Consider the following 27,057-nt stretch of genomic DNA (forward strand, 5'->3'; position numbering starts at 1 on the left):
AGAGGTTACCATGGTTACAGACCTTTATGTTGCTGCATTTATATGCTGCTGTAAGTAATAATTTAATTGTTCCGATCTTGATACACATGGCAATTAAATACTCTTTACTCATGACATAATATAGAGAACAAGACTGGAAAGTTTAACAAATTCAGTTTTAATGAAAGTGACAATATGACAGCAGGTTATCTGTGTACAACAGACTGACCAATGACAATGTTTGCAGCAGATCCCAAACAGGGGAAGCACCGTTTCTGATTTCTGTTCATGTCTTCACCACCAGCTTTAGGGGAAAACAATCATTGACAGAATGGAGCTTCATCAATCTGAACCGTAAACTGATGTCAGGTTCCTCAGTCTCTGCTATAATACAGTGCAAGTTTTCTTCTTGATCGTAATGTTCTCCCCACTTATAACGTTCTGCATCAATCCATCCCTCGCTGCCTTCACTGCCGCAATGATCTGAGGGAATTGGAGACAATATTTTGTACACAAGAGCCAACAAAGTCCAAAAGCTTCGAAAAACACAAACATTGTTATTGTCAGAGTTTCTCTCTCACACGTTGGAGGCTGGCGGACATGTTCAAAGATAAATTAATTCAATGTGTATCAACATGGACTGTGGACACGGGGCAATCCTAGAAAAGGCTGCTCGCTCCGTGTGTGCACCCTCCCTCTGAAAATGACCATTGTTACAAGTTGGAGAAGGACCAGGCACTCCTTCCTCAACGTGTCTCAACTGCATTTCGTTCTCTCTGTACTGTACACTGACAATGACAATTAAAGTTGAATCTGAATCTGAATCTGAATCGGTCTCCTGATTCAGTAGTATTGGGAATAGTTCTTTATCTATTTTCCAATCCTATCCCTTCATACCCTCAATATTTAAACATGAATCATTTGGCACCATCAGTAGTCACCAGGGTAGAGAATTCAGAAGATTCACTGCTCTCTCAGTGAAGACATTTCTTCTCTTCCCGCCCTAAAACCATGGTCTCTTATCCGGAGACTCTGCATCGCCCCAGATTTCAACCTGACAAACAGCCACGACCCTGACCGTGAAATCCCTTCACACAGTTCTTTCTTAATGAGATCATCTGTCATTCTTCAGTGCTGCAGATCTTTGTTAAACTCCCCTTGTGATGCAGCCCCTCATCCCCAGAATCAATCCAATGAGTATACACTGCACCGACAAGGCAATATTTTCCTCCGTCCCTCTAGTGGTGCAAGCCCTGAACTAGCTCAACAAATCCGTCTTATTTTCTTATTTCTGCATCCCACACCCTTACTGTAGCCAGGGGTTTGCCTGGATTAGAGGACTTCAGTTATGGTGAGAGATTGTATAGGGTGGGCTTGGTTTCCCTGGAGTGAAGGGCACTGAGGGGGTGATCTGATGGGCACTGTTTGGAGAGATTGTTCAAATCTTGTTCCCATGGTAGAGGATATTAAAAATGCCAAAGGTTTAGAGTGAGAGGAATGAGTTTTAAAGGAAATCTGAGGGAGGATTTGTTTTGTTACACAGAGTGGTTGATATCTGGAATTCACTGCCAGAGGAGGCGGTGGAATCTGATACAATCACTATATTTAAGATACATTTATATGAACTTTAATATGGAAGGCATAGAAGGATATGCAGGGATCTCTGCTGAGACCTCTGCTGTTTGTGATATATATAAATGACTTGGACATACAGTGTATTCAGAAAGTATTCAGACCCCTTCACTTTTTCCACATTTTCTTATGTTACAGCCTTATTCTAAAATTGATTAAATACATTTTTTTAATCAACATACATTTTTTTAATCAACAACCTACACACAATACCTCATAATATAAAATCAAAAACAGGTGTTTAGAAATTTTTGCAAAGTAATTAAAAATAAATAACTGAAATATCACATTTACATAAGTATTCAGACCCTTTGCTATGACACTCAAAATTGAGCTTCGGTGCATCCTGTATCCATTGATTATCCTTGAGATGTTTCTACAACTTGATCGGAGTCCACAAGTGGTAAATTAAATTGATTGTACATGATTTGGAAAGAAACACACCTGTCTATATAAGGTCCCTGCAGAGCAAAAACCAAGCCATGAAGATGAAGGAATTGTCCGTAGACCTCCGAGACAGGATTGTATCGAGACACAAATTTGGGGAAGGGTATAAAACAATTTCAGCAGTGTTGCAAGTCCCAAAGAGCAGTGGCCCTGTCATTTAAAATGGAAGAACTTTGGAACCACCAGGACTCTTCATAGAGCTGGCTGCCCGGCCAAACTGAGCCCAGCCAAACTCGCTCAAGGAGAAGGGCCTTGGTCAGGGAGGTGACCAAGAACCCGATGGTCACTCTGACAGAGCTCCAGAGTTCCTTTGTGGCAATGAGAGAAACTTCCAGAAGGACAACTATATCTGCAGCACTCCACCAATCAGGCCTTTATGGTAGAGTGGCCAGACGGAAGACACTCTTCAGTAAATGGCACATAGGCACTTGACACTTGGAGTTTGCCAAAAGGCACCTAAACAAGATTCTCTGGTCTGAGGCCTGAATGCCAAGCGTCACGTCTGGACGAAACCAGGCACCGCTCATCACCTGGCCAATACCGTACCTACGGTGAACCATGGTGGTGGCAGCATCATGCTGTTGGGATGTTTTTCAGCGGCAGGAACTGGGAGACTAGATAGGATCGAAGGAAAGATGAACGGAGCAAAGTACAGAGAGATCCTTGATGAAAACCTGCTCTAGAGCTTTCAGGACCTCAGACTGGGGCGGAGGTTCACCTTCCAACAGGACAACGAACCTAAGCACAAGGCCAAGTCAATGCAGGAGTGGCTTTGTGACAAGTCTGTGAATAGACAATAGGTGCAGGAGCAGGCCATTCGGCCCTTCGAGCCAGCACCGCCATTCAATGTGATCATGGCTGATCATCCCCAATCAGTACCCCGTTCCTGCCTTCTGCCCATATCCCCTGACTACGCTATCTTTAAGAGCCCTATCTAGCTCTCTCTTGAAAGTATCCAGAGAACCAGCCTCCACCGCCCTCTGAGACAGAGAATTCCACAGACTCACAACTCTCTGTATGAAAAAGTGTTTCCTCGTCTCCGTTCTAAATGACTTACCCCTTATTCTTAAACTGTGGCCCCTGGTTCTGGACTCCCCCAACATCGGAAACATGTTTCCTGCCTCTAACGTGTCCAAACCGTTAATAATCTTATATATTGCAATAAGATACCCTCTCATCCTTCTAAACTCCAGAGTGTACAAGCCCAGCCGTTCCGCATATAACAGTCCCGCTATCCCGGGAATTAAACTTGTAAACCTACGCTGTACTCCCTCTATAGCAAGAATGTCCTTCCTCAAATTAGGGGACCAAAACTGCACACAATACTCCAGGTGTGGTCTCACTAAGGCCCTATACACCTGCAGAAGGACCTCTTTGCCCCTATACTCAACTCCTCTTGTTATGAAGGCCAACATGTCATTCGCTTTCTTCACTGCCCTTCAATGTCCTTGAGTGGCCCAGCCAGAGCCCGGACTGGAATCCCATCGAATATCTCTGGAGGGACCTGAAAATAGCTGTGCATCGACGCTCCCCATCCAACCTGACAGAGTTTGAGAGGATCTGCGGAGAAGAATGGGAGAAATTACCCAAATACAGGTGTGCCAAGCTTGTAGCTTCATACCCAAGAAGACGAGGCTGTAATCGCTGCCAAAGGGCCTCAACAAAGTACTGCATGAAGGATCTGAATACTTATGTAAATGTGATATTTCAGTTATTTATTTTTAATTATTTTGAAAAAATTTCTGAACACCCGTTTTTACTTTTTTAATATGGGGTATTATGTAGAGATTGATGATTAAAAAAATGAATTTAATCCATTTTAGAATAAGGCTGTAACGTAACAAAATGTGGAAAAAGTGAAGGGGTCTGACCACACATTTCACTGTACCAATTGGTGCAGGTGACAAATAAATGTATCTTGTATCTTGAATACTTTCTGAATGCACTGTAAATGTAGACAGGTTGGTTACTAAATTTGCCGATGACACCAAGTTGCTGGTGTCGTGGACTGTGAAGAAAACTGCCAAATTATACAGTGAGATAGGTTAGCTAGAGAAATGGGCAGAGAAATGGCAGTTGGAGATTACTTTAAGCAAGTGTAAGATGTTAGACATAGGGAGATAAAATGTAAGGGGAAAATATACGATTTATGGCATACCTGTTATTACCATTATAGGTAGGACGTGGAAGCTTTGTAAAGTGTACAGAGGAGGTTTACCAGAATGATGCCTAGCTACAGGGAAAAAGGTTGAACAGACTTAGATTGTTTCCTCTGGAAACCAAAGGTTGTGGGGAGATCTGATAGAATTATGAGAGGCATAGATAGGGTAGACAGTCAGAACCTTTTTCCATGGAAGGAAAAAATAAATAGTAGCGGGCATAGCTCTAAGGTGGGAAGGGCAAAGTTTAGAGGAGTTGTGCAGCAGTAGTATTTTTACAGACAGTGATGAGGGCTTGGCAAATAAGACCCTTTTGGATAGGCATATGGACATGCAAGGAATGGAGAGATATGGATTACATGCAGGCAGATAACAGTTGGTCTTGGCATCATGTTTGGATTAGACTTGTGGGTTGACAGGCATGTTCTTGTGTTTTACTGTACGATGTTCTATGATACAATTCTATTGTGCGCTAATGGGTTTAGCGAAGATGACCAAAAAGGTTCCATAGGCATGCTGGGCAGAAGGGCTTGTTGTGTGCTGTACAACTCTGACATTAACACCATTTGGTTCCTATCTGCCTGCTACTTCTTCATTGCATTTATACTGGGTATATATTTTGGCAGCACTGGTGTTGAGTGTATCTGTAGACATTTATGGCCAGATTGAATGATGGGGAGGTGGCCACCATCTTGGGTCTCCTGTAGAGAAAGGGCTGCATGCCCCCTGCTACTGTGACATCCAAACGCTTCCTCAGGGAGTTCAAAAATGTTCACTAAGATCATGGCTTAAGAGTGAGCAACCTTCCCACTTAACAATTAATTGCGGCACGGTGAGATAGCGCTTGATCTACTGCAGGAGACCCTGGTTTGATCCTGACTACGGGTGCTTGTCTGTACGGAATTTGTACGCTCTCCCCGCGCCCTGCGTGGGTTTTCTCCGAGATGTTCGGTTTCTTCCCACACTGCAAAGACGTACAGGTTTGTGCAGGTTAATTGGCTTGGTGTAAATGTAATAAAATGTCCCTAGTGTGTAGCGTAGTGTTAATGTGCGGGGATCAGTGGTTGGTGCGGGCTGGGGGGGAGGGGGGGGGGGGGGGGGGGGGGGGGGGGGGGGGGGGGGGAGAGACATTCAGCAGTGGTTCTGTGGTGCATCTTCCTGCTATTTTATGGCCTAGAATTCACTGATGAATCTGGACCTTTGAGTGGGAATTAATTGAATGTGAAGGAGAATCATTTAGAGGATATAATGAGGACAGAGCAGAAAATAGGACAGTTGAAATTACCAGGCGCCCACATGTTTCAATGGATTGAATGTCCTACGATTACTCTGAGGCAGGTAGCTCAGTATTCCTGGGAATAACACCTTAATGACACTTCAGGGTTCTGGATGTGATTATACCAACACATGCCGACATCGCATTGTTCATATTACTGAAAAAACTGCTTTCTAACTCATTTACTCACGTCGCCATGGTGAGGGAATGTATTTGATTGCAGTTTAGAGAAAACCAACTTATTGTTAATTGTAACTTCAAAACTTCCTGAGGAGACAAAGAAATATAATTTGCAGCATTTCACAAACCTGATGCAGTCTCTGCCCAAACTGAAATTGGTTTAAACAGCTGGAGTTCAGGGGGAACTGGCCTCACCCTGAATGCTTCACCTGTGTTAGACCATGATAGGCTGTGAATTATAGCTTTATCATCTTGGTTGAGTGTATTAGTTACTTCAATGGGCCGAGGAATGGCAGACGGAGTTTAATTCTGATAAATGCAAAATGTTGCATTTTGGTAGCATAAACCAGGGCAAGACTTACAATGTAAATAATAGGGCTTGGGGAGTGGAGTAGAAAGAGACCTAGGGGTGCGGGTATATAGTTCATGAAACTGTTGACATAGGTTGATTTGGTGGTGAACAAGATGTCTGCCATGCTTGCCTTCATCGGTCAGGGTATTCATTATAGACGGTAGAGACAAAATGCTGGAGTAACTCAGCGGGACAGACAGCATCTCTGGAGAGAAGTAATGGATGATGTTTCGGGTCGAGACAGCCAATCCCCCGACATCAGTCTGAAAAGGAGCGGCTGACTCCCCTGGAGCCATGTTCTGCTTGGGTAGTTTGAACATTGAAGGAACAAGGAACTACAAAAAAAATGTCACAAGGTGCTGGAGTAACTCAGAGGGTCAGGCAGCGTCCTTTGAGAACAAGGATAAGTGACGTATTGGGTTGGAACCCTTCTTCAGACTAATTTCGGGGGAGGGGGAAGAAAGTTGGAAGAGAGGAGGGGCAGGACAAAGCCTGGCAGGTAATAGGTTGATGCAGGTGAGTGGGCTTTTTTTTAGGCAAACAGTTAGAAATTAGACGAAAAGATGAGATGAAAAGTAAATCAAAGGAGAACTGTAGAGGGTGAGGACAGGTTCCGTTGGCCGAGAAGAATGTTCATAAAAGGAAATTGATTGGTCTCTGTTCAAGGAAGAACCGGGGAGCCTTTAGATCTTCTTGATAGGGGGTGGAGGTGTAAAGGGGCTAGATGCCCATGGTAAAAATTAGGCGATAGGGTCCATGAAACTGAAAGTTGTTGAGTTGAAAGGCGTGTGAGGTGTCACCACCGATTTAAGTCAGAAAGGACTGGTCGGGGGGGGGGGGGGGGGGATAGGATGGAATCAAGGTATTTGGAGGTGAGTTCTGTGGGGCAGGAACAATGGGTCTGCCAGGGCAGTCTTAACCGTGGATTTTGAGAAGGAGTTAGAAGCAAGCAGTGTGGGGCTGGGGTGTGTTACATTTGGAGGCTGTGGAGGGAGATGACCAGAGGTGATGAGATCAGAAACAGTCTGGGAGATGATGGCCTGGTGTTCGACTGTACGATCACGGTCGAGGGGTAAGTCGGGGGTATCCGAGTGCTGGTGCCTGGTCGACGGGTTGAATTTGTATGAACATTGAATTCTCCAATTTTAGATAATTCCCCCCTTCTCCTCCCACCCTATCTCCCCATGTGCCCCATCTGGATATTCCCCTATTTATCCACCAACCCTCCCCTTCCACCTACATTCCTCCCTCTAGCTTCACAATTCGCAACTCTTCAATCTTCTTGTTGCACACCTTCTGTCTTTTCATCTCTGGTCTTTGAGCACCTGTCAAAAACACCCTCACCTGTAATCCACCTATTACTTGCCAGGCTTTGTTCTGTTCCTCTTCTCACTCGACCCAACAATCAGTCTGAATAAGAGCCCTGACCCAAAACGTCACCTATCCACATTCTCCAGAGATGCTGCCTGACCTGTTGAGTTAGGCCAACACTTTGTGTCTTTTTATGTAAATCAGCACAAGCAGGTTTCTTGTTTCTACAATTGCCCAAGACATTGGTACGGCTACATTTGGAGTACAGTGTACAGTTCTGGTCACCCTGTTAGAGGAATGATGCCATTTAACAGGAAACGGGTGCAGAAAAGATCTATGAAGATATTACAGGGGAGGAGGGGGCAGAGGTTGTGGAGAGGTTGTTCCCTGGGAACCAGAAGGAGGTCAGATATCAAGGTGGTCCCAGTGGTGATGATCAGAGCTGTTTCAAAAGTCAGGGGAGCCTCTGAGTTGGCGAATAAAGAATCTAAATGAGATGCGATTCTTACAGAACGTTGGGCAAATTAAAGCCTGCATTATGTGATAGGTCCACTCACCTTTCTGTCCTATGAAGCCGGTGATGTGCGCCTCTGGAATTTGCTCCTTAATCTCAGTGGCAAGGAACAGGAAACGCGCCAGGAAGCCTCATCCGGCACTGGGGACAGAGTGTCAGAATGACAAGCGGCACTAGCGCCATCCGCCCCACAACCCGCTGTCCCAGTGAGTGACGGTGGAGGCAAGCCCTGCTGGCTGTACTTACCCCTGATTAGCTCAACAGCATTGATGTTGAACTAATCTGCACTATCTTGTAGTCACAGTCCAGCCACAACCAATAGCCCATAATACTCGGAGAATGCAGCCGCTGCAACTCAGGAACAGCTTCTTGCCCTCTGTTATCGTCTGAATTTGTAGTCTGCAGGGCAGTACTCTGCATATCGCCAACTTGTCCTTCATACCCTTGGATAATGTCAGATTCACCTGCACCCTTGACATGGACGTTGTCTCTGGAACTGGTGCACTAAACTACACTATATATTCTATCCTTTGCTCTATCTATTGAGTTTGGTTTGATTGTATTTATGTGTAGTAATATGTGATGGGATGGGACAAAAGGCACAACAAAGCTTTTCACTGTACCTCGGTGCACGTGACAATAATAACCCTAAACCAATTCCCGGGACGGCAGACACACCCCACTCACCAGTACTCCACCTTGACATCCACTTTGTGTTCGCCTTCGTACATGCCCCCAGCCAGGCTGCTTTCCGCCAGGCTTTGTTGGCTTTCCGTGGGGATATCATCATAAGGCGGGACGCCGCAGCCACATCCACAAGGCCTCATCTTCCAGGCGACGACCGCCACCTGAGCCCGGGGCCCCGTTGACGTCCCGGGGTCTCTTGTGACCACTCGCCGCCCAGAGCCGCGCACAGCCAGGCAGGCACCACTGACGTTGCCCCACCCGAGACCGTCCCAGGCCCAGCGGGTGGTTTGCAACACACCGGACATCGAAGCCAGGCCAGCACTTTGAATTCCAAATAAAACTAAATGCTGGAAATCAAAGATCTTATAGGATTTTTGTTAGAAATGGTCGGGCAGGAGAAGGGAGGCAGGGAAGAGCTCGCCAGCTGACCCACCTGCGGTCGGCAAATGAACAAAGTGAAGGTCGGCTCGTTTGTTGCTTCAAATTCCAGCATCTATGACCTGCGTCCACTGAGCAGCGGTCGATGCCGATGTAAAACAATGTGTCGGGAATAACTGCAGATGCTGGTTTAAATCAGAGGTAGACACAACATTCTGCCGTAACTCAGCGGGACGGGCAGCACCTCTGGAGAGAAGGAATGGGGCACGTTTCGGGTCGAGACCCTTCTCTCCAGAGATGCTGCCTGTCCCGCTGAGTTACTCCAGAATGTTGTGTCTACCTCCGATGCGAAACTTCGCACAGACGGAACACACACTGAGCACATAAGATGCTGATGAATGGAAAGTTCTGAGGCTTTATCACCAAAGGCTTCAGCGGAGATGTGGAGAAGTAAGATACAATCTTTCTAACTTTCCTCTTTTGCTTTATTGTAGCCAGGACGGCAGCTAGGACAGTGCCCTTCCTGCTGGAAGTGGTAGACCAGGGAAACTTCCAGTGTTCCCGCTGACTACACCTGTGGGCAACGTGTCCAGTTCCAGCTCGTAACTGGTGGCATTGAGTGGCTGGAAGTGCAGTTGGACTCATCCTGGACCGTGATGCTGAGAGCGTCATAGGTAGGAATTTCAATGAGGTCGTCACACCAGGTAGACGAGTAACTCCCAGGAAAGGCAGAGTGTTAGGTATGGAGTGCAGGATTGTCTGTGGCTAATCCTGGCACAGAACACGGAACAATACACAGGTACAAGTTATGGCTCACAATGTCTGCATTGAACGTGATGACAAGTTAATCTCCTCAGATATGGATACGTGATATCTGCATATCCATGTGTGTATCTAAATGCCTCTTAAACACCACTATCATATTTGCCCCTACCACCACCCTTGGCTGCGTGTTCCTGACACTTATCACTGTGCCAAAAACGTACCCCGCATATCTCCTTTAAAATTTGCCCTTTTCACCTTAAAGCTATGCCCTTGACATTTTCACCCTGAGGGAAAAAAAGTCCTGACTGTCCACCCCACCTTTGCCTCTCATTATTTTATATACTTCTATCAGGTCTCCCCTCACCCTCCAGAAAAATAGGCCAAGTTTGTTCAACCTCTCCTTATAGCTAGTATTCTCTAATCCGGGCACATTCTGGTAAACCTCTTCTGCATCCTTTCCAAAGTTTCCTCATTCTTCCAATGACTAGAACACAATAATACTGCTCTCTGTAACAACTATATCATTTTGGATACCATGTTTCAGAGTTTCGATGTTTCAGAAGCGATAGAGAGGAAGATAAAAGAAATAGAAACAAGGAACTGCAGATGCTGGTTTACAAAAAAAGACAAAGCTCTGGAGTAACTCAGCAGGTCAGGCAGCATCTCTGGAGAACATGGATAGGTGACGATTTGTTGGGGGGGGGGGGGTGACAGCTGGAACAGAGAAGGGCAGAGAGGCTTTTAAGGTGAATGTCAAAAGTTACGGGGAGAACAGCCTAGCAAGTAATAGATGGATGCAGGTGAGGGGGGTTTTGGTAAGCAGATGGCTGGACAAAGACAGAAATAAAAAGACAGAAGGTGTGAGACAGGATTAAAAAGTTGCAATTGTGAACCTAGTTGAAGGAATTAGATGCAGTTGTTATTGGGTAAGTCAGCACCTGACACGCGGGAGTCATTTAAGAGCCATTGATCAAAATCCATGACCAGCATGCTCCAGTAATTACTGATAAAGAATGGCAAGGTAAGGGACTATGGCTGACCACAGAGATTGTAAATTTGGTCAAAATGAAGTTAATGCAAGGTTTAAGAAGAAGAAATCAGACAGGATCTTTGAGGAATAATGATAATTTATTTGTCATTCAAACATATATGTATACATTTATGAGCAAAATGTTGTTTCTCACAGGACTGAGGCGCAAGGTGCGCATAGTGGTTGATATTGTGTTTTAGGTGGGGTGTGTGTGTTGGGGGGGCAGCAGAGTATTTATTCATCATTCTAACAGCCAGGGGGAAGAAGTTGTTGCACTTCCTGGTGGCGGTGGCCTTGATGCTCCGGTACCCCATGCTGGACGGCAGAAGGGCAAAGAGTCCATGGAGGAGATGGGAGGAATCCTTTATAATGTTGAAGGCTTTTTTTTTTTGAAATGCATCTTTTGTTGAAATTGTCCGGAATGATTGGGAGATGTTCTCCGCTGCCCTGACTAATCGCTGCAGGGTCTTTCTGCCTGATGTGGTGTAGTTCCCGTACCAGACGGTGATACAGCTGGTCATGATTCTCTCTGTGGTACCTCTATAAAGAACATAAATAGGATGGGTGGGGGAAGCCTCGCTCATTTCAGCCTCCTGAGGAAGTACAGCCCCTGCTGAGCCCTCCCGGCCAGGTGTGTAGTGTTGAGAGACCAGGAGAGGGCGTCAGCGAGGTGCATCCTTCGGGATTTGATGTTGCTCACTCTCTCCACGATGGAGCCATTGATGTGCAGGGGGGAGTGGGCAGTCTGCATTCTCCAGAAGTCTACAATCATCTCTGGTCTTGGTAATGTTCAGAGACAGATTGTTACCTTAGCACCAGTTCACAAGCTGTGCCACTTCCTCTCTGTAGGCAGTCTCATTGGTGTCTCTGAGGCCCACCACTGTAGTGTCATCTGTAAATTTGATTATTTGGTTGGTGTTGTGTTTGGCGGCACAGTCGTGGATAAGTAGTGTGAATAGTGGTGGACTAAGGACACAGCCTTGGGGGGCTCCGGTGTTCAGGAAGGTGGTGTTTGAGGTGTTGTTGCCAACATGGACTGACTGGTTGATGTGTTAAAAAGTCCAGGATCCAGTTGCAGAGCAGGGTTATTGAAGCTGAGCAGGGAGAGCTTCCCCACCAGCTTCTGAGGGATGATCGTGTTAAATGCCGAGCTGAAGTCAATAAATAGCATTCTAGCATAGATGGGGTTATTTTTGTTGTCTATGTGGGAGAGGACTGCATAGAGGGTGGAGGAGATGACATAGAGGGTGTGGAGCTGTTAGGGCGGTATGCAAACTGGTGCGGGTCTAGTGAGGTGGGGAGGTTATTCTTGATGTGTCCCATGACTAACGATTCGAAGCACTTCATCACGATGGGGGTCAGTGCCACGGGACGGTAGTCATTGAGGCAGGAGACAGATTACTTTTTTTGGCACCAGGATGATGGTGGCGGCTTTGAAGCGGGTGGGGACGGTAGCCTGGCTCAGGGAGATGTTGAAAATGTCTCGAGAGGACATCCGCCAGCTGGTTAGCACATTCCTTGAGCACACAACCAGGTATGTTGTCTGGTCCTATGGCTTTCCGTGGGTCAACCCTGGTTATGGCTCTTCACACGTCGGCTGAATCCAGTATTATTATCTGCTCTAAAACAAATAGGAAAGAACTCAAGCAGACAATTGGAAGGGCCCAAATGGGCCAAAGGAAAGGCTTTGGTGAAAGGCGTTAAAGATTAAGGAAAATCCCAAGCCGTTTTGTAACTGCATTAAAAAGAAGAGGGTAACCAGGCAGAAGATTAGACTGCTCAAGGATAAAGGAAGAAATGTATGTCTGGAGTCAGGGGATGAAGGCAAGATACTAAATAAATACTTTGCATTTGTATTCACCAAGGAGAAAGACGTGGTGACTAATGTAAGAACTGTTTGAAATCAGGAAAGAGGTGGTTTGGGAACATGTGCAAGGTGCTGCATTTTGGAGGTTGAATGTAAGGGGAAAGTAATAATGGAAATACCCCTAACAGCATTAATATATGGAGGGATCTTGGGGAGGGTCAAGTTCGTAACTCCCAGAAAGTGGCAACACAAGTAGATAGTCATAAAGACATACTTGCTTTCATGGGTCAGCGCATTGAGTATAGGAGTCAGAAAGACATGATGCAGCTTTGTAAGCGAGCTTGATGGCTGGCACGGACTTGATGGACTGGGCTTGCTTCAGTTCTGTATGACTATTTATACCTCAAACTGTATTGCAATGACTTGTTCTACCAGTGTTAACACCTTGTAAGTGTCATATGCCCAAGATGCACTGTGGATTTCATCATTCAGGTAGGATGCAAACTGTTGGCTCGGGCTCAGGCTCAATAGTCCAGGACTCAGTTCCAGGTGGTGAGAAACCACAGGGCACAGCCTCAGAATAAAAGGATGTACCTGTAGAATGGAGATGAGGAGGAATTTCTTCAGCCAGAGGGTGGTGAATCTGTGAAATTCATTGCCACAATCCAGTCACTGGGTATTTTTAAGGCAAATGTCAACAGTTATGGGGGTGGGGAGGCAGGGGAATCCCCCCCCCCCCCAAAGGGAAAGAGAGGGAAAATAGATCAGCCATGATTGAATGGCAGAACAGACTCAATGGGCCGATTGGTCTAATTTTGCTTGTATGCCTTATGACTCTGGAGTATAATCAAGCAAATTAACCACCATCCTAATCAGTGTTCCTAATCTTCTGAAATGGATTTTCTACCAGCAAGTGAAGTATATTCAAGACAAAATTTCAAAAAAATCTTTTATTAGATTAAATGATGTACAAAATTTATGCAGCATGATCCCATTAGCGCTTGGCCTTTACCATCCAACCTATGTAAAACCACCATCTTATTTTAAGTTGTGTTCGTGCCTTAGATACAGTATCTATAAGATACATCTATTAGATTAAAAATTATACAGCTCTTCATATAAACACCCTTGTTTTAAAAATGACAATAGTACCTCTGTAACATAGAAAAGATGCCCGATGCCACCATTTACATAAATATTTTAAGGTCGACATGTGGCTTCATCGTGCTGACAATTCAACCAATTCAGGTCTCATTATTTGCATAAAGATAGATTGCAATCTGCCCATTACCATATATACAAGGATTTCAATACTTCCTTTTAAATTCAATCTGCATGTACCACAAATTCTAGCATTACAACGGAAATTCATTAAAATCAGATTACCAGAACATTCTTTTGACTGTGCTGACTAAACAATTCTTGCTTGTTTCATGTGTTAGTTTAATTGATCGGCTTATTAAAAACCTGCCATATTTTGTCAGACATAACACTACTTCACATTTTATAGAGGATTTTTCTGCTTGGTAATTTGTAGTTTAAATATTATTTGCATCTTGGTACAATTGTACCAATATACATGGCTTTATTAAATAAACTGATTAAAAATGGTTTAAAATGTATGCATTGTGAAGACTTAAAACCGGCATTTAGCTTTGTTTAAAATCTTTACACTTCAATTAAATTTGTTTTCAACATGGATTGCTCTGTAGAGAACAGATAATTTCAGTTCATTAACCTCAACATCACTTGCTGCAATTCTCACAACAGGTCAATTACACAACAACAAAATAGCTAGTTACATTTAGATTGCACTGCAAATGCATCAGGCAAGACTACAGACAAGTCACAGCATTCTTTACCCTTTGTTTTTGTTTCAACAAATCGTCCGTGATTAGATTTTGGGAACTTGCTTCCACAGAACTCTTGGCAGCCCTTCTGATTCAGCGACAAAGGCGACTTCAGGCAATTTCAAGTTTCTGGCAGCGGGAGACTGTCTCTGTACCATTCTCAGTGCCTAAATCATTAGGCGTAATGAGTTTCGTACATCTTTGGTACCACTGCCAGACTGGATTGCAACTTCTACATCATCTTGAGCTAGTACCACTTTGTCTGGCGTATAATCATTCCTTTTGATATCTAAGCACAGAAAATAAAATATGACATTGATTATGCAACGGATCAAAAAAAAGTTAAAAAGATTAACTTGCCTCCATGTCTGCGGAAATAGGGAGGAATGACTCAACAGCAGATGTTTATCTATATCCTGCCACCTACAGCAATATTTACTAAAAGGCAGATTAAACCCATCATTCGTTTCAGCAGTATGTTTAATCATCTGTATTTCTCAATTGGTTTGGAAGGAAATTCAAATGATCAGAAACATCCGAGGCAAATTATAATGTCACAGAACATATGGGCCACCAGTATCAATGAGGTCTTTAGAGATGCATCCATTCACAGGATAGGATAGCAAATGTATTATATCAGATGAAAATCATGAAAAAAAAATGGATTGCTGGAAATCTGAAATAAAAATGGGAAGTGCTCGAAGGAGTCAGCAGGACAGGCCGTGGGAAAGAAAAGAGCGTTGACATTTCAGATCTCAGAGCTTTGACAAAAAGTTTTGGACCTGAAATATTAACTGTTTCCCCTCACAGCTTGACCCAAGTGTTTGCAGCATTTTATGCACAGTCCATTAGTATGTTTCACTGATTTATGAAAATCCGACATCTGTTCACACAGTTGTAAGAGTTGGGATGTGATGTTGCAACTGCGCAAGATGTCGGTGAGACCACACGTGGAGTATTTTGTGTAGTTCTGGTTGCCATGTTATGAGGATGTGATTAAAAGAGGGTACAGAAAAGATTCACAAGGAAATTACTGAGACTGGAGGGCATGACTTATATGGAGAAACTGAATAGGTTGGGCCTGTTTTCCCTGGTGCAAAGGAGGCTGAGGGGTAAAGGTTTACAAAATCAACAGGGGCAGATCAGACTTTAACCACATCAGTGGAATCTAAAACTAGGGGGCAGAGATTTCAGATGAGACGGGAGGGATTTTCCACACTGAGAGTGGTTGGTTTATGAAACAAACTGCCTTAAGAATTGATAGAAGTGGGTACAATTACAATGTTTAAAAGGTACACGGATAACAAAGGTTTAGAGAAAAATGGGCCAACACAAGTAAATGGGAGTAGTATGGATGAATTGGATCAAAGGGCTGTGTAATTATGACTCTAACTTTGACCTCTGGATCAAAAATATTTTCCATACATACACACACTTATCTACCACAATAAATCCACACTGGCTCATGTATTCTGGACAGATTTTCCAAAATGCTTAGTGTGCAGCAAATGTTACATAGCTACAGTGAAATGGGTTTATTGGGACCACTAATGCTGTGTGGAGTTTGTTTGGTCTCCGTAACTGCATTTTTCCTGGTGATCTATATCCTGAATACTTTTTGGATGGCAGGTTTACTGGCCACTATTAATTGCCCCAATAGTACATGATGATAGAATCAGGGGGGGTAATGGATATATATATATATATATATATATATATATATATATACCAGATACATTTGAGGAAATTAAGTGGGAGAATGGGATTAAAGGAATGATCAAGACTCATCCCTTGAGTCCTTTAATCCCAGTCTCCCAATTCATGTGCTGAATTAGCTCTCTAGGACATATGTAAATATACAAGAGAATTGAGTAAAATTTCATAAACTGAAATTAATCCAACAGATGTATTATTTCTCTGAACCCCCCACATCACCTTCATACCCTGTCTTATCACCAAGCTTCAATTTCATCTTTGACTTGGAAAAATGTGAAGACATGTTAAAGGCAGCTTGTGATCAATCTAACAGAACGCAGAGAACGACAAGGGGAAGAATGTTTCACTGAGACAACAACGTACTGTGGAAAGGAGGGATTCAATGATGGGCAGAAAGGAGAACAACCTGGAGGCGTGCATGTATTTAATGAAAAAGAACAGCCGAACATGTTTTCAAGAATTGATAGCAGCAGAATATGAGGCAACAAGGGTAAATATTTAATCTTTTTGCTGGGTGCACCAATAATGGCACAACAAAGTGTCTCGCTGGATCATTTAAGAGATCATTTATACGATAGTTGAGATTGACCAACAAGTTTGTTGCAGGGAAGGAAAAAAGGGTCTAAAGTAAAATAAAAATTGCAGCAATTGCATTTGGATATTTTGACCAAATGCACGTCACACCAGCAGAGAGATCTTCACATTATTATCCAATTTAATATCCTTTAGGTCAGGAGTCGGCAACCTATGGCCCATGAGCCGGATCCGGCCCATAACCCGAAATTATCTGGCCCGCAGGCGTATTTTTCCCCCCGTCATCTAGACTTCTTTAGACTGTTTAATACAGTGACATTTAATATGGCCAGCGACATAAAGGCTTGCTTTAATGCTCCTAGCAATCCTGTTTGTGGATACAAAAAATCCGAACTGATATAATCTCGTGAACTGGGCAAAAGGTTAATTGGATTGGTGGACGTAGTTCCACTGATGTAAAAAGTAGGTATGTTGCAAAACCTACCTTAAGCGTCGCTGCAGATCTGTCCCAGCCCGTGTGTGCGATTATGGTGCCGTTTAGAGGGGGGGCGGGTTTAAAACACGATTTTCCCTAGGCTATTCAAATCGAGCTTGTTCAGTCGACTTAGTTGCTGACGAAAAATCGCTGCGAGGTTTGGTCGCTGGAGCTATTTTTACCTTTTTAGGGTTTATTTAATTATTATAGCAAGTTAAAAATTAACCTCTAAACCCGCGACCGCCGACAACGGGCCGGATCTCATACAGGGGACAACGGAAGGTAGGTTGTTTATTTTTACATTAAAAAGCGCTTCTTAAGATCCCTTTATACAAAGTTTAATGTTGCGAGTAGCTAATTTGGGGCCCCATTAAATCCCGCAGTATTTTTCTGGCCATTTGGGGTACAAATCTACCGCAATGTGAACGTTCTAAACCAGCACGCTTTCCACAGGATCCCACTCGAAAGCCGATTTAAATGGTCATTAATTTACAGCAATTGAACACTAAATTCCTTCCATTGGGCCTATAAATTAATGTAAATGAGATTTAAAAATCATGTTTTATTGTGAATTCTTTGTGAATGTTATTTGGACACTTAGGCTATTTAAAAAATGTTAATCTTTTTTTAAGAAATGGATAGATGTTTAGATCTAGTAATTGAAGTTTGGAATTAGCTACAATTGGGTAACTAACTAATTATATGCTTTAATTTCAGGTCATCCAAGTAAGATTGTTTTATATTTGTTTCAGAATGCTTCAATCTATGATAACTGAAAATTTCATTCAGTTCTCTTAATTTTTGAGAAAGTTATGGGCTTTTGACTGTCCACGATCACAGCTTTTTTGTTATGTCCATAGAAAATCAATAGGGAACAAGATGCTAATTTCCGAGTATGAAAATGGCCATAACATTTTTAATACTTGAGATATGAAAGTGAATTAGGTGTCAAATTAAACTACTTTTTATGCTTTATCTGATGGGATAAATTGCAGACTTGATTTTTAAAATCTCAAAATTTTGTAACATTGCTAGTAAAAGTGTAGTTACAGTTGCAGCGGCTGTGGTGCCTGATGCACAGCGCGCCTCCGAGCCCGGGGGAGGGTCAGGGCCAGGACCGCCCTCTTCAAAGATAGCGGCGCTGCCGGCCGTTGGTTCGTGGACACGCCAGACAGGAATCCAGCGGTAAATGGACGGGATTGGACCTTGGAGAGGAGAGAGGTGGGGAGAGGTGTAGAGAGGGAATGGGGAAAGTGAAGTAAAGAGGAGAGAGGGGGTGAGGAGAGAGGAGAGGGGGGGGGGGAAGGAGAGAGTGGGGGGGGGGGAGAGAGGAGGGAGGAGAGGTGGTGAGAGAGGGGGAAGGGAGAGGGGGAGGAGGTGGGGGAAGAGAGGGTAACAAAGGGTCTGCATGAAGTTTAGGACAGAGGGGTGAGAGTAGTTTCAATACCAGTGTCTCAAACTAACTGCTATGTTCGGAAGTCATAATATTGCTTAAATATATAAATATTTATATATGTGGCCTGCCATCCACTCACAGGCATGGGTCCTGGACCCTATGCAGAACAAGGTTGCCTACCCCTGCTTTAGGTTAAACGTGTATTTAGTTGTGTAACACCAAATGGCTTTCTTCATAAATATATTGTGGTAATGAACCATCTAGTTCAGCCCTGAAACTCAATACTTAGATATGCTGCATTAGCTAAAACCCAGACTTAACAGCTCAAAGCTGACCACAATAACTTTCCAGGTGTGAAGCAACTCCAATGCCACAGTTGCTGCTTGAACGGAGGAATAAGGATTTCATCAGGATTCTACCCATGATCCAAACATCCCAGTTATTGTGCGGCTCATCACAGGGGTTTCAGGGTTTGTACGGTAATGAGTCATTGCTCACAGAGAGAAAAGATTTAAGAAAAATAATGATAAAATCTTACCAGGAAGTTTAAGTCTCCCACAGCAAGAATTACAATGGTGTTTTGATCGAAAGTTTTTAACCGCATCTTCTCCCAAATTGGCAGGTCCAAATACCATGTCATGTGACCTGAAAGAAACAGCGTAAACTTGGATATTGCAGTCACTTACAGAATGCTGGTAACAATGCGTTAGCTTAAAGTCTGTCTGCAGATTCACCTCCAGCAAGAAGAGGTAGGTGACTCGTGACCTTCATGAATGTGGAGCAAAAGCCTGAAGGACCAACTCCCATTTCTACTGCTCTTCCATATGATAACATTTTTAGATTTAAGGAATCCAGGGATAACATGTTAAGTGTTAGCACTGAGGGGAAAGTAGCACTGAGATAAACACCACAGTACAACTGGGCGGTGAAGCAGGTGTGTTCCTTAAGCTTTATTTAGTAAAACTTCGAACAAAAAACAAATAAAGTAACATCATTTTTTACAGAAAATGTAAAAAAAGATTGATTTACTGAGCTGGATCACAAATCCGCCAGAACACAGTGAATGTTGAAACAGCATCAGGAGGAAATGACCTACTCCTGTCCCTATTTTGTAGTAAATCTTTTTTGCAACCTCTAAAGACTGACATTTTCCTTGAGTAATTTCCAGAAAGAAATATGATTCTACTAATTTTCCTGCCAATAAATTGAAGTTACTGCTTGCCAAAGACTTTAGGTACAGATCACTGCACTCCCATCAAATTATGTGTCGTGGAAGGAGGAAAATTGATATTTAAATTAATACTCACTGTTTCTCCTCAGACTTTATTACCGAAGGATCAGTTAAGTTCTCCCCAACACCTATAAAAGTAAATATACAAAACTAGATTAAACTACCCCTCTTACAAATATATCAATGTAGAACATGAAATAAATGCACCTACTGGAAATAGATACAAAAATACTGAAAGCTAGGTCAGGCAACATCAGTGGAAAGGGAAAGACTTGATGATTCAGGTCCAAGACCCTTCATCTAATGAAAAGTCTGAGACCCAAAACATTATTTCTATTTATCTTTCCACAGATGCTATTCATCTGCTCAATGTGTCCAGCGTGTTCTGTTTTTATATCAAAATGGATTTATGTCCTTCGAGCTTCAAGCTTCAATAGCAATGCCATGACAAAGAAGCACGACCCCATTTAAATGCTATGGTCTTCACATTCAGTCAGCTTCAGTTTCAGGCTATGACATTTTTCTGATTGCACGTCCTATCACCATGGTAAATGTAAGGACATTTTGGATGCTGTTACTCGGTTCATTTTGCCTGGTGTTTGTTTTAGGTTTTGTGTCCAGACCTGTTCATGGCATTCATTCAACTGCTTCTCTTTCTCCCTTGTGTCAGCAAATGCTTTCATAACTTGTCTACATAATGGTAGTTTTCCTTTATTGTACACTTTAACAATTTAAGTTCCACTTTCTAGAGTGATTAGCAGCTTTGACAATAGTTGGTCTTATGCATAAAGTAGACGACATTATCAACACCTGTCAAATGTCTCTGCGTACTAATTATTTACCAGACCCTATCATAGAGTTTACTTTTGGGGAGAGAAATCTGAAATACTGATGTCAAGCTGCATCCAAGGGATTTTTGTTAGATGGCCCGTTATAACGCGGGTTTACTCTATTCATGTATAGTATTACCTGATTTGATTGAACCGCATGCAAAACCAAGCTTGTCATTGTACTTCGGTAAAATGACCATAATAAACCTAAACCTATTGCTACCAAAAGAAAAGTTTCAAGTTTTTACAATTTATAATCCGTTTGAAACTGCTTAATTTTAACAGTTCAGAGTTCTGACATGATCATATATCAAAGCCTTTTAAAAATGATGACATTTGGAAGTTTAGAATCACCAATTATTAACTGTTTAAGAATAATTTAAAAAAAATCAGCGTTCACAACTAATATAAAGCTACTTCACTTTAACAAAAGCTTATCGTACTCACCTTGCAAGTCCAGAACCAGTAGTTCACCTCTCGTATACTCATAGGTCCAGTGACTAAAGGCAAGCATGGTCTCCTCCAGCATGTTGTTTGGACGGATCTCATCACCACTGTTATGATTAAATTTCCGGAACTCCCCAGTCATACATTCTTCAATTGCAAACCATTGGCTTGCTGAATGACAATACAGAAGGAACACTTCCAGGAACCTGAGGTTAATCAGACATTTATTCAATATAACATAGGAAACAACTATACTATGTAACTATATAGACACAAGCAATATAATGAATAATTATAGTGGTAGCAAACTAACTTACTCTTCCTGACAGATATTATAATTAAAAACTTATGCTTGTACTGTTAAGGAAAAACATGAATTATTTCTCTTCTTAAGTGTCTTAAGGGACTGTCACATTAAAGGTGCTGCACAAATACACATTATAATAATAGAGCCAACCAACATGGAAACAGGCCCTTCAGCCTAACTTATCCATGTTAACCAAGTTACATCATCCAAGCTAGTGCCATTTTCCACACCTGGCCCATTTTCTTCTAAGCCTTTCCTATCCTGTACCTGTCCAAATGTGTTTTAAACTTTGTTATAGTACAACTACATCATCTGGCAACGTTCCATATACCAACCACCCACTGTGTGAAAAGGTTGCCCCTCGGATTCCTTTTAAGTCTTTGCCCTCTCACCTTAAATCTGTGCCCTCTAGTTCTTGATTCTCCCCCCAGGGATAAATACTATGCATTCACCTTATAGATTCACATTAATAGATTTTCTTTCAGATACAAAGAATCAGGGAATATGGGGATAGTACACCGAGGTAAAAGATCAGCTATAAAATCAATGACTGGCAGAGCAGGCACAATGGGACAGAATGGTTTATCACTACTTCTGTTCCATAATGTGTACAATATTCCTCCTATCTTTCCATCCTGTAGCAATCGATGAAACTGTAAAGTTATACCAATCTTGCCAAAAATAATACTGGGATGAAAATAACTGGCAATTGTTTTTAAAGGCATTCTTCTTCTGCTAGGGAAGCATGGCAAAAAAGCTCAGAAACCATCCATTTGGACCTGAAGACTCGGTCCCTCATTACTAATCAGATGATGATTCAGCATTCATGAAGATTGTGCATAATACCGTGCTTTTTTCAACATAACAATGTTTGAAGGTCTTCTACAACATCAAATAACTGTCTGTTATATAACTCAAGCAAATCAATGTCACATTCAGCCTCCACAAGTATTGGCGGTTTGGTAATTAGGAGAAATTTGGTGAATTATTCCATTCTATAATTCTATCTACACTATACTTCTGTTGGTGTTCCATCTTCACACTGCTCTTCTAACAAAACTGAGCTATCAGAATTACAATTTAAACTTTAACTTTCTTTTGTGATTAGAAAATCGGAGGAAAGAATTTATAATGAAAAGTTGGAAAAACTTTATAGAGATGCAAGTTTTTTTAAAAAGTAGAGATTGTAGATGCCTACTCAATTATTTCTCCTCACCTTGGAGAGTATGGAATGGTCTTTGGTTTCATATGGTTGAAGGCAAATGCGAGCTTCTGTGCAGCCCTCTGCTGCTGAATTTCCTAGAAACAAGAGATTGTCTGGTAACATGTTCTACAAATCTACAAGATAGCATCTGACATGTACTGATTTGGCATTCCACCAAACCAGCAACAGTAGCCAGTCAGACAGCCTAACGTATGATTCTACAACTATTACGTAGAAAATCCCATAGGAAACACAATATCCCTTTAAAGCACAAAACCACCCAGTTTCATTTAAAACCAAACTATATTCATCAATCCTGAATGGATCATGTTCTGCCAATTGCAGCACATCTGATATCACTGGCCAGCATAACCCAACTACCGGTTTAGAAAGAAAAAATTGATTTTAGGACAGAGTAGTAATTATGTAGTGCAGTTTCTAGTAAAAAGCTGAAATCGTATAATGCTTCCATTAACTTTGAAAATATAGTTTAGATTAAAAAAGAAAGTAGAAGACCTGAACAATCAAACATACAAAAATAAAGTTTCTCTTTCAGCAGTACCGTGTTAACTTTACCTCTTAAATAAAAGCATTAGGAATCATATCTGACAATTGCCAATTGAGGGAAATAGTCTTAAATCCTGACTTATTCAAGGACCACTTCTGAATATTAAAAAAACTTTGTAGCAGTCTAACAGTAAGAAAATAGATCATTTGGCCCATAGTTCCCACTGACCACCTATTCTAAACCTACTCTAATCCAATTCGATTTTCTCCACACTCCCATCAATTCAAAGCCTCACAGAGGCCATTTACAGTGGATAATTAACCCAACAACTACGCAGTCACAGAGGAACATGCAACACCAGAGTCTATGGGATGCTACAATTAACAGCTCATTAGTATTTTAAAAAATCCCGTAACCTTCTCTTGCCCACTGAGCCAACATACAGTCCAAATATGGATACGATGAGCACGTACCTTCAAACACAGATGTAATACAGTATCTTCCTTGTAGATTCTCTTCCACGTGTTCACTACTTCAGGAAGAAAGGATTTCACAATATACAGCTGACCTGGTTTTAATATATCAAACTCAGACCATGTGCACTCTACTTTTAAAGCTCGCCTCAATCCTCCTCCCATTTCTTCTTTACTTAAGAACTCAATCTTGGCACATCGGCCCTGTTGCGACCAGGAAGACATGCTGTTGTTCAGACTGACTGGTGAGCTCTCCTCAAGTCGATATATTGTCACAGGTTCACCTTTAACACAAAAGTGAAGCAAACATTTCAAAACAGTTCACTATTATAATAATAGTTTCAAGCTTTTCAGTATTGTCTCACTTTAATCAATTCTTCTGTCTAAATTGTAAATACAGCAAACTTCACACCAACTTTGTTTGGCTTAACTCCACAGATGCTGTCTGATCCCCTGGCTATTTCCAGTGATTACATTGGTTTCAGATTTCCAACAACTGGTAATAGAATCGTACAACATAGAAACAGGTTAATGTAGCCACCTTGTCCATGCTGATAGTGTTACCTATCTACACTAATCCCATACATCATGCTTGTATTTCCTGTCCAAACGCCTTTTAAATCTTGAAGTTCCACCCACATCCAGCAGCTCCTCTGAGAGAGCATTCCTGATAATAACCACCCTCTGCTTGAAAAACCTGCCCCTCAGAGCTCCCTTCTCGCCTTAAACTTGTGCTGTATGGTCCTAAACTCCCTTGCCTTGGGGAAAACACTGGCTATATATTTTATCTGTGTCCCTCATAAATTTCTCCTCCATTTCATCTCAGGCCAGTAGGCAGCATTAAGACAACACTGCTCAAGATGGAGGAAAGAAGTCAATACTACCCACTCTGACCCAAAGAGAATTATTTACATTGAATGGTTGGCAGCAGTTTGTCATTCTGCCATAAAAGAAGAGGAGGTGAAAATCCTCACTTTAAAAAAAGGTACAAGGCACATAATGCTGCAGATCTAGGACTGGGAAATGGTCTTAAGCCAGAAAATGTTTTAGAGGCATCACAGACGGTTCAGACTGAATCAATCATGAAATAAATGTTTAAGCCTCCGAAGTAGACCCAAAGTATAACACAATATTACATACAATTAACATCCAGTAGGTGGCAGTCTAAACCAAGTCTTCACTGCAAAGAAAAACAGTGTATGAAGTCCTGGTGTAAAATTTCATCTGTCCATTCCCTCCACAGATGTTGCCTGACCTCCGCTGAGTTCCTCCTGCACGTTGTTTTTTTTGTTGGACCCAATCATATAGCAGGGAAACAGGCTCTTCGGCTCAACTAGTAAATGCTGACCAAGATTCCCAATCAAAAGCTTGTCTGCATTTGGCCCATATCCCTCTCAACCGTTCCTATTTTATCCAAGCGTCTTTTAAATGTTGTTTTAGTACCTACCTCAACTAACTGCTCTGGCAGTTCGTTCCATATACCAACCACTCTGAGTGAAAAGATTGCCCATCTAGTTCTTATTAAATCTCTCCCCTCTCATTTTAAACCTATTTTGGTTCTTGATTCCCCTACACTGGGAAATATAATCTGTGAAGTTACCCCATCAATTGCTTCATGAATTTATTCACCTCTATGAGAGCACCTTGAAGCCTTCGCCACTCTAAGGAATAAAGAACCAGCCTGCACAACCTCTCGCTATAGCTCCAACCCTCGAGTCCTGACGGACCTCGCAAATCTTGCCTGTATTCTTTCCAGCTTAACCTGTTCATTGCTAAGTTTTTTTTTCACTTGTATACTCTGATCAGAGTATAATCGGGGGTGGCACTGAACAGGTTAATGACATCCTTCCAAGAGCAGGGTGACCAAAACTGAACGCAATACTTCAAATGCAGCCTCACCAACGTCTTGTACAACTGTAACAGAATGTCCAATACTGATAAAGGCAAATATACCAAAAGCCTTCTTTACCAGCCTATCTAGTGATGTCACTTTCATGAAACTGTGCACCTGTACTCCTAACTCCCTGTCTACAACATTCTGTCTTCATCAGAATATTGAATTTTGAAGTTGTGAGGTTATGTTACTGTTGTACAAAACATTGGTGAGGCCACATTTGGAGTACAGATGCTCCTTGACTTACGATGCTTCGACTTACGATATTTCGACTTTACGATGGTGCAAAAGCATTACACATTCAGTTGAAACGGTACTTAGAATGTTGAATTTTGATCTTTTATGGCGATATGCGGTGCAATACTCTCTCGTGATGCTGAGCAACGGCAGCGAGCCGCAGCTCCCAGACAGCCACGGATTAGATGGGGTAAATGCATGGAATCTTTTATTCAGAGTAGGGGAATCAAGGCGTAGGTTCAGGTGAGGGGGGAAAGATTTAATAGGAACCTGAGGGTCAACATATTACACAAAGGGTGGTGGATATATGGAGCCGCCAGAAGAGGTAGTTGAGTCATGTTCTATCACAACGTTTAAAAGACATTTGGACAGGTACATGGATAGGATAGGTTTAGAAGGATATGGGCCAAACACAGGCAGGTGGGATTAGTGTAGATGGACCACGTTGGTCAGCATGGGCAAGTTGGGCCAGAGGGTCTGTTTTCACACTGTATGACTCATGACCCAGATCAACTAACAAGCAAATTAAGAGTAAGGGCTGAAAAATTCTCTTGGACCTGATGGCCTGCATCATAATTCTTTAAAGTAGTGGCTGCAGAGAGAGTGAATTTATTGGGAGTGTTCTTTCAAAAATCCTTACATTTTGCAAACCCTCAAGGAAAACCTCTGAAAAAAAGAAGTTACTTTGCAAAACTTCAAAAACATTTTGTCTGGATGAGAGAGAGACAACCATAGATCCTGCGTTGCATGAGAGGGAAGGTGTAGTAATCCCCAAATCAGGGAGAATGACAGGGGGAGAATCCTTTAAAAGAAGCTCTCTCATGGATCAGTAATCCCCTACCAAAAGACTTGACCATTTATCTTAGTTGCCCCTTACAGTTTTATAAACAGGAGCGCAGCTGCCTAATACAGTCTCTCAGCGTAACCCCCTCCAAAAACATCCAAGTGAATCCCTTCTGTGCTTTGTTGTTACCATAGCCTTTCTGCTACAACCAGAAATATACGGATTACGTTAATAGCTATTGAAAACTTACTATGTCTTGTACTCAATAGCTCGGCTGATGAACGCAAGTATGCCAAATGCTGCCATCACTACTTTCCGTGAGCCATTGGACGTGCACTCCCAAGCGCTGCTGTATATTAACGTTCCAACAGTCCCTGCTGTGTACATGCATTAAGGAACATGAGGGGTACTGGTGATACTGGCAAAGCCACTATTTATTTCTAATCTTAATTTTCTTGGGAAAGTAGACAAAATACTGCAACATTTAATTTGAATTGAGGATGCCAGGAGCTTTCTGCACATCGCACTTTGTTTAGTTGAAGAGTTTTTCAGGAGAATACAGTCTCTCAGCGTAACCCAAAAACAAACATTACAGGAATTAATAGCTATTGAAAACTTACTATGTGCAGCAGTATGTTGGCTCCAATGTGAACA

General features: G+C 42.3%; 2 protein-coding genes across 6 annotated transcripts in view; both read right to left on the reverse strand.

Annotated features, from left to right (window-relative positions):
- Window positions 1-138: 138 nt before the first annotated feature.
- On the reverse strand, window positions 139-9,777 carry LOC129712683 (migration and invasion enhancer 1-like). 5 transcript variants are annotated; one of them, XR_008726110.1, is made up of 5 exons: window positions 8,538-9,104; window positions 7,894-7,991; window positions 5,684-5,760; window positions 3,450-3,618; window positions 139-462 (listed from the first exon to the last, which is right to left on the reverse strand). XR_008726110.1 is itself a non-coding variant. In XM_055661317.1 (3 exons), exons 1-3 carry the CDS (start codon window positions 8,638-8,640, stop codon window positions 364-366), a joined length of 279 nt encoding a protein of 92 aa, XP_055517292.1. In that variant the 5' UTR covers window positions 8,641-9,067; the 3' UTR covers window positions 139-363. The 5 variants fall into 5 exon arrangements, 1 of the variants encoding a protein (XP_055517292.1); XR_008726112.1 differs by lacking the exon at window positions 5,684-5,760 and having other exon boundaries at window positions 8,538-9,777; XR_008726109.1 differs by lacking the exon at window positions 3,450-3,618 and having other exon boundaries at window positions 8,538-9,066.
- A 3,675-nt stretch (window positions 9,778-13,452) lies between these two features.
- The window catches only part of trpm7 (transient receptor potential cation channel, subfamily M, member 7), an 89,227-nt gene continuing 75,622 nt past the window's right edge, over window positions 13,453-27,057 (reverse strand). Inside the window, exons 36-41 of the mRNA XM_055661319.1 lie at window positions 23,489-23,772; window positions 22,520-22,602; window positions 20,997-21,202; window positions 19,796-19,847; window positions 19,027-19,133; window positions 13,453-14,656 (exon numbers count right to left, since the gene is read on the reverse strand). Of these exons, the coding sequence (XP_055517294.1) occupies window positions 14,535-14,656; window positions 19,027-19,133; window positions 19,796-19,847; window positions 20,997-21,202; window positions 22,520-22,602; window positions 23,489-23,772 (854 nt within the window). The 3' untranslated portion in view covers window positions 13,453-14,534. The remainder of the gene's footprint in view (window positions 14,657-19,026; window positions 19,134-19,795; window positions 19,848-20,996; window positions 21,203-22,519; window positions 22,603-23,488; window positions 23,773-27,057) is intronic.

Source organism: Leucoraja erinacea, chromosome 33 (genome assembly GCF_028641065.1).
Source record: "Leucoraja erinacea ecotype New England chromosome 33, Leri_hhj_1, whole genome shotgun sequence".
Classification (NCBI taxonomy): domain Eukaryota; kingdom Metazoa; phylum Chordata; class Chondrichthyes; order Rajiformes; family Rajidae; genus Leucoraja; species Leucoraja erinaceus.